Source organism: Henckelia pumila, chromosome 2, assembly GCF_033568475.1.
Source record: "Henckelia pumila isolate YLH828 chromosome 2, ASM3356847v2, whole genome shotgun sequence".
NCBI lineage: Eukaryota > Viridiplantae > Streptophyta > Magnoliopsida > Lamiales > Gesneriaceae > Henckelia > Henckelia pumila.
The window spans coordinates 129,745,569-129,753,799 of NC_133121.1; the positions used below are offsets into that span (position 1 = coordinate 129,745,569).

At 34.1% G+C, this 8,231-nt stretch overlaps 1 protein-coding gene across 1 annotated transcript; it reads right to left on the reverse strand.

Annotated features, from left to right (window-relative positions):
- Positions 1 to 810: 810 nt before the first annotated feature.
- On the reverse strand, positions 811 to 5,195 carry LOC140884126 (calcium-dependent lipid-binding protein-like). Its single transcript, XM_073290800.1, has 11 exons — positions 4,945 to 5,195; positions 4,603 to 4,704; positions 4,362 to 4,412; positions 4,067 to 4,187; positions 3,676 to 3,797; positions 3,414 to 3,512; positions 3,144 to 3,224; positions 2,971 to 3,056; positions 2,547 to 2,772; positions 1,580 to 1,744; positions 811 to 1,342 (listed from the first exon to the last, which is right to left on the reverse strand). Exons 1-11 carry the CDS (start codon positions 5,047 to 5,049, stop codon positions 965 to 967), a joined length of 1,536 nt encoding a protein of 511 aa, XP_073146901.1. The 5' UTR covers positions 5,050 to 5,195; the 3' UTR covers positions 811 to 964.
- Between the last annotated feature and the right edge of the window lie 3,036 nt (positions 5,196 to 8,231).

An 8,231-nucleotide genomic window follows, 5' to 3' on the forward strand; every position in this document is an offset into this window, starting at 1 on the left:
GCCTCTAGGCTCACTACACTGATATGGTGCAAGTGAGTACGTAGAGGAGCAGGTTACTCCTACCGGTGGTGAGGATGTATGAGCAGTGCTGCAGTAGCCCCGTGACCGTGACAGCCTCTGAGTCACCGTACATGATGTCATATGATACATTTGGAATATTTTTAAGGGTTGATGTTTTTGGATATTTTATTAAATATTTTTAGTGCATGCACATTTTTATTTATTTTATTTATGCAGTATATTTTTAATTCTAGGGTTGACTCAGATGTTTAATTATTTCAAAGAATGCATTTTATTTAAGTATTTAAATTGTTTATTTATTTAGTCGTGTATTTATTTTAATTATTTTATTCTGTGCATATATGTATGGGCATATATGTACATATTTTATTTAGTAGTATAAAAAAAAAAAAAAAAATTTCCGCATATTTATTTATTAGAGAGTTAGGGTCGTTTCAAATACAATTGAATTGAGAGAGAAAAATTTGTGAAGTGTAGAGTTTGATATATTTTGAGTTTTGGAGTTTTTACTTTTTACCATAAATTTTTACTTTTTCACAAAAAATAATACAATTATGATTAAAGTTTATATTATATAACCAATAGTATTTAAAATTTTAGTTTAATTATTATATATTAATTAAGTTATAGTAAAGATAGAATCAAAGTATCAAACCTCTCTCTTTTGTTTTGAAAAAAAGCACAGAGAGAGAATTGAGTAACATTTCCAAATAAAAAGCACATAGAGTAGTTAGAAAACAAAATTCATAAATTTCTCATTGAATTTAACCATCGAATATACCCGAAAAAATGGACTAAAGAACGAACAGATGCTTTCATCACATGCGAGAAAAGCAATCAAGAAAAATAAGAATCGTGAAACTAATCAGAACGAGTTTCATGCAGAGATTTCAAACCAAATGACAGATCAAATCCGCAAACCTTACCCGCTTCACGCACATGATCAAGTAGGTAGAGGCTTTGCACCTCCATTTTCTTGGATGGAGTTTACTGGTGTTGTGGATCCACTTCTCTTAGACCCGCCGATTGTCCGTCCCATGAATTTTCCAGCTTTGGTAAGGCCGGTACCAACAGCACCGAATCCACTTCCGACGATACCAACTCCAGCACCCAAACCACTTCCCACGAGTCCCACTCCGGTACCAATACCTGTGCCCACCAAACCAACTCCAGAACCGACAACAGAGGCCGCGTCATCCAGGGCATCCATAGTGCTCCCTATAACTCCATCTTCTTTCAGTTTCTTTCTTTCTTCCAAGGTTTTCTTCTCTTCTTCAAGGGCAGCTAGCTGCTCTTCCTTGTTAAATTCATGATATGACACCTGAAAAGTTGAGCCACTACCTGGTTACTACTCTGCATTTTTAAGTTCTGAATGTTACACTGGAGACGCATGACAGAGTCTTGTAAAGTTATTTACATCTTTCCAACAATTCCTATATCAGATTTATTAGAGCATATAATGGATTTATCTAACAAGCCGTGTTTATCCTTTCCATAAAGTAGAGATGAATACGAATTCATCTGCCAGATTTTTCTATCCAAATTACAAAGTGCATACCTGAATAGTAACCGTCCCTCGATCCTTCTTATCTTTGATTTTAAGCATATCAAGTGATGGTAGCAGACTTAAATCAATCTCTTTCGCTGTCTCGGCTTCCAGCTCTACTAAAGGTAACTTCACAATGCCCAATCGCTTGTCTTGCCCAATGTCTTCATCTAAAACCTGTTTGTGAAATACAGGATAAAAAACAAGAATGGCCATTCACTTAATGCAGCTTTAAAGACAATTATACAGCAACATACACTGAAGAGGAGTTCAATGGAATACAGAAGCTGATGAACTCGCCAAACATTTCTTAGATAATTTCGTGACTCATAATTCAGATCAAGAGAGAAATAATCAATGAAAAATAAATGAAAAGTGCTGAATGAAGCATGGAGAAGTAGACAGATCTAAATAATGCCAGGACTAGAGAATAACAAATCACTGCCACACAATATATGTCACATTAAAGAAAGGGCATCATCTTCAAGAAATTAAAGGAGTTCATTAGCTGATGTATATACATGATAATAAGATAAAAGGAAAGAATAATCATTTAATCTGATTGAATGGTATTGAAGCCAACTAATTCAGCAGGCAAAGATATTGTTGCTACATTAAAGATCAACAAATTCAGTAAGCAAAGCACGTGCAGTTTTCACGTGTCACATACAGACCAAACCAAATAGTTGGGACGCAACCTTGTTACATACTCATAGAGAGTCACAACCAAAGAACACAATCATATAATTATGTTATATTTCATTAAAAAAAAATTTGAACATCCAAATATGAGTCTGTATACAGATTCAACAATGCTTACAGGATGAAATTATTTAATACTCAACCATGCATGAATTTCAATCAATTGCACTACATCCAGTATAATTTTTAACTCGATTCACCAAAACCAAGGAGTTTTGCTTGATCAGTCTTAAGAAACCATAATTTGGAGAGAAGCTAAAAGCAGAGAGATTAAAACCTCAATAATTAGAGATTGGGTCTCCTTGTCTTCAGCGATTAGCTCAAATGTTTGATTCCAGACAGGATTCAGGTTGTTTTCTATAACCTTAGTTTTGACTTTAAACAATGGACGGACATACACAACAGCATAGGGATCAGATTTTCCAATCAACTCCTTGTTTTTTAGTTCGTTTGCCTTCATGACAGTTACTGTAACCTTTCCCACTGGCTTAAGCTCCAACTCACTGCAAAGATTCAGAATAAACATTAAACACTCAGCTGATTGGACCAAGCCAATCCAAGAATATGAAATGGATTTTCTGATACCCAAAAAACAAGACTTGCACAGAGGCATCTTAATTCCCCACGTTAATTGTACATGAGTTTCAATAGGATAAGGATGACAGTTCAAAGTGAAGAGTAAAATTGGCAGAAGGATTCACCTGGTATCTACAGGCATGCCACCAAGAGGAACAACAATTCTGTGGGGCCATTGTAGCATATCTGTTATGATAGAATTCACGGTATCCTTACAGGAAAACGAAACAGAACAGAAAAATAAAATCAGTCCAGGTAAAATGACAAAAATCTCATTGACAAAAGTATACAAACTTACATCTATCATGTCTGAAAGCCCAGGAATTGCAGTTAAACTTCCACCAACAGCTTTCAAAGTATAATCAATCCTTGGCTTTGGCTGAATAACATGAAGGATCACAAACCGCATTATTTGTTCAATCATGCCAAAAAAGAATGGATGAGGAAAAACAAAGATAATTGAAAAATAAAGTATTGTGTACTATTTTGCATAACTTGTTTAGTGGCTTCTATATTCATTTCATCCTAGACAACTATGAGATAACTGATGTGGAATCTAAATGTGTACCTCGGCAAGCAGAGCGACAACAACTGCAGAGATGCAAGGAATTTCATCTGCAAGTTGGAAAATAGCACGAACTACGGTAAAAACTTGAAGATCCTTCAACTGAAAATGACACAGAAGAGATAGTGCTGTGTTAAGTTCATCATCTAACAAAAGCATTAATAACAGCTCGAAAAAAAAACAAAAATAATCTACAGCAGCAACAAAATTTGCAACAGCAGCGGAGAACATAAGTTGGATTCAATTATGCGATTAGCGTCCAAACCTCAATGGGTATGGAAGCAACAAGTGCAGCCTCAACAGCCAGACCAATATTTGGATCACCACCCCATCGGAGGTCTATATCCATCGTGATTTGACCTTTTTTAAGGCTCTGGACACGAATCCCTGTGTAATGTAAAATAATTTAAATCTAACGAAAGAAACATAGGTCATAGATAAGACAATCAATAGGGAAAAACATCTTCAAGACAATGTTTGATAAATGAAAAAGTAAATAGGTTAATTGGAGAATGGAACTTCCATAACAGAACAAAAATCAAACAGGAAGAATGTAAGCTCTGCCCAGTGATTAAAGCCATCGGAGAGGACAAAATAAATGGTTGCAAGGAAAAAAACTTTACACATGGTACACTAAAACTTTGTCCTATAGTGACCTTCAATTTTTGGAGCCACAGTTCCAAGAGACAGTTTGCTGAACTTCAAGGAAGTAATCCCCGGGGGTCGATATTCTTCCAACAAGGGTTCAACAGATTCTTTGATCACAGCCTCCGCAGCCTGACAAAAAAGCAACCAACAAATATGGCGATGTGAATATAACAATCTCGTAGCCTGTAAAACTCAAGACACACATCGCCATGAAATCAAACTTGTCATACATATTCGAATGAAGGGAGCATGATCATAAGCACTAATTAACTCCTGGCTTGTTATGGAAACAAGAGAACTTACATCAGCAACAAACGGCCACATTTTGCTCAGTTGTTTGTTCAGCCATTTAACCTAAAAGAATAAACTGAGCTAGATAAGTTGAATAAAAAACAACCAATTCTACATACCCAAGAAGGAGAAGGATGAACATTCTTATGTATACAAATTTCATGAAGCGAAAACATGAAAGCTAATATCAGGGAACCAAAGGAATACAAAATTGGCAAGCATGTTCTAACAAAAGACATCTAAATATCCTAACCTGCTCAAAAACAGGGAAAGATATCCATTCTGGAAAGTTTTCACCACATATTTTGATCAGATCATCCCTGTTCAGTGAGCTGAGTAATTTAATATCAGCTGCCTGCCCACACAATAAAAAAATCTCAAATACAGTCAATAAATCATTGCACCAGATTTGCTTACTCAACAAGGCACATGTATTGTGAAAAGAATCAAGTGCAATCAACAAAAATCTGTGCATTATGCTCATGAATTGGAAAAAAGAAAACACGAAATTGAAAAGCTCCAAAACACTTATAAATTCTATTATCATCATTTACACAGAAATTATATCGCCAACTCAAACAGAATATGGAAGAACCTTCGCAATACGCTTTCCGCCACGGTAGCGCATCATTTCCCGCCAACCAGCCATCAACGCGATCCCGAAGAGCAAGCCCATAAACATCCCCGAAATCAAACCCATTGATCTTTCGCTGTTCCGAAGACCCAAATCCTCCCTGGAAAAACTCAAGCTAATTGAATTCACGCACACTCGAACGCAATGGCATTACAGCTATCGTGATACGACCAATGCAGCAAAAACTGTCAATCTGTTTCATGCATCGAAATCAAAATCCTGATATGATCACACAGATTTGATTTACTAGTGTAAATGGGAACGATGAAGATGAAATAAAACAAAATGCATTACAGAAAATTATGACAATTTCTTACGAGATAAATAATTTTTTCCGTTAGATCGTTAATATTTACTATTATAAATTAATAATTTATTAAAATCATGAATATTACTAGAACAATTTGATAAAATATGATTTGTTTGTTTTTTATGTACACTTAGTAGTTATTTATTTATGAACCTGTTTTTTTTTTTTTTTTTTTGAAATAATTTATGAACCATTTTAAAAATTGTTATATATCTTCTATTTCTACATATAAGGCTTTTGGTTTCTTTATTCGGTTAATTGGCAATAAATCCCTAATTCAAACCTCATATTTGTGCTCAGTCCCTATCTCAGAAAACCTTAGTTTGTGATCCCTGACACTCTTGAAAAATTATTTTAAGCTCCCTAGCAACTAAATCACACATATTTTTCATTTTTAAAATAATTTATCTTCTTCTTTTTATGTTCTCTCTCGTTCCCTTTCTCTTCTTCGTTCTCTCTCTTGTTCACTGTAACAATTTCCCAATGTTTTTTTCTCCTTTTTCACGTTGAAGACAGAAAACTAAATCCATAGTCACCAGCAAAGTCAACATCCACCGGCGTAGTTGACATCCACTGTCGGAAGCCAAGGTATGAGGAACACCAACGTATTCTTTTAATTAGGGAAAGTTGCTGAAACCATTTTGATTTCCATCTAAGGTTTGAATTTGTGGTCGTGATTGTGCGATCCAGTCGATTAATTGAATAAATTTTCTTGAAATCAATATCTTGTTTTCAGAAAAAGAAGTTTTGTTTAGCATTACGTGTTCTGCTATTTTTTATGCCTTTTGGGTTGATTTTTCATTAATGGTTATCTTAATTGAACGAAAATTGAAGTGGGTTTTAGTTTTTATAGCTCAGGTTTATTGTGATTGGGAGCTAAATCGTGATATTTTTCTAAATCTTTTGCTTTAGTTTGTGATATATTCAATTTTGTGGATTATTTTTTATTAGAACTCTTTAATGGATGTATTTTATGTGCTTTTACAAATTACAAATTTTGATATGTTAAGTATCTCGCCCATTTTGTTGACGCGTATTTTGTAATCAAAATCATTTTTTTGACTACGGGTTGCATGTTATGGAGTGTGAATCGATGTCATTTTCTGGTTTGTGGTTGGTTATGTATTGTGACTCTTGCGGAAAATTACAAATACTTATATTTTTACTGGTATATGTACGCATTTGGTGTTAATCAATTGCCCATTCCAGATGTATTTATTTCTTTGTCATGATGTATTGGGGAAGACCGGGAGGTAGCTAGACAAGGAAAGGGCAACAGGCCTAACGGCTCATTAGAACTAATTATTATGTGGAACTTGAATTTTTGGGGAAAAAAATAACATTTCGATTTTCCCATTAGTTGATGCGCATTTGATGCATCAATTCTGTTTCCCATCAGGATTTTTAATTCGTTGAGTTGAATGAAGATAATTAAGATAATTTTATTCTTATTTACTCCGAAGATTCTGTTTTTTATTATGTACTGAGTATTGATTTTTTTTTTTCTATTGAATTTTTATAACCAATCATGTGACTTTGATTTTTGCTCAATTTCTAGTAGAAATGGAATCTGGATCTGGATCATCAAATTTTTCATTTCTAGGTAGCTGCGATTATAAAGATGACCTTTATATGATTTCAATATTTCATGGATTCAGCCTAATGGAGTTGTTTTTGAATCATGAGATAAAATGTAAGGAGATTACTCCACAGATTGTGACATTGAAATATCTAGCTCCTCATCAGAAGAAGTATGTTACATTAAATGAAGATGAGGACGTCCGTATTATGACACATCTTCATACAGGAAAAAGTGTACTCGATCCTGCGAAAGTATTAGTGTTGCCTCGTTGCCTTGAAATTCTCGTTATGTTATTATATTTTGTTCAACTAGTGAGACATATGTTCTTTTGTGGGATTGATGATTTTGGACTTGATTTTTTAGCCAAATACTCTGTGGTGTAGATCTAGTTTCTTGTTAGGCATGAATTTTCATGTTTTGGACAAATGATGTACAAGAGATGGTATTAGCGAAATATATGTCGAAAGGTACCACGTCCTCATGTGTATCATACCACAAATTAGTTTATGTTGTACCATATCTTATGTTAACGTATACCACATAATTTATGATATATTACACCAAAATTAAGTTGTAGTTTTCACCAGTTATTATTATTTAACAAACTATGATGATTAGCACATGCTGGTTTAAGCGTTACGGTACCATGTGTTTGGAACAAATAATATATATGAGATGTAGCACATGTTGGTGTTTATTGTACCACGACACATATTTTATTATACCGGATATTGTTTGAAATAACACCAAATATTCATGCGGATTTTATATCATCAGTGGTGGTTAACACATGTTTACACATTAAATGTCTAATTTCATTTTCAAGAAAAAATGTACTTGGCATCATTACAAATGGTACTGCGTTTCTGATCACGCACCAACATCACAATGTAAACCATGTATGAAAGATATACCAAATTTAACAAATTTTCATACCACAATTAGATGTTATTATACTTCATGTTCAAGAAAAAGTACTACGTATTGTTACAAATGGTACTGCGTTTCTGATCATCCACCAACACCACAATGTAAAACATGTATGGAAGATGTACCAAATTTAACAAATTTTCATACCACAATTAGACGTTAATATACTTAATTTCAAGCAAAAATGTACTACGTATCGTTACAAATGGTACTGCGTTTCTGATCACGCACCAACACCACAATGTAAACCACGTATGGAAGATGCACCAAATTTAACAAATTTTCATACCACAATTAGACGTTATCATACTTCATGTTCAAGAAAAAGTACTACGTATCATTACAAATGGTACTGCATTTTTTATCACGCACCAACACCACAATGTAAAACATATATGGAAGATGTACCAAATTTAACAAATTTTC

Bases quoted from the DNA above. Each gene is read 5' to 3' on its own strand.
- LOC140884126 (XM_073290800.1), bottom strand. From the start codon at position 5,049: ATGGGTTTGATTTCGGGGATGTTTATGGGCTTGCTCTTCGGGATCGCG. The intron at 3,513-3,675 runs GTTTGGACGCTA...TGTCATTTTCAG, and splicing joins TTGCTTCCATACCCATTGAG to TTGAAGGATCTTCAAGTTTT. The intron at 3,057-3,143 runs GTAAGTTTGTAT...TTTTCCTGTAAG, and splicing joins GGCTTTCAGACATGATAGAT to GATACCGTGAATTCTATCAT.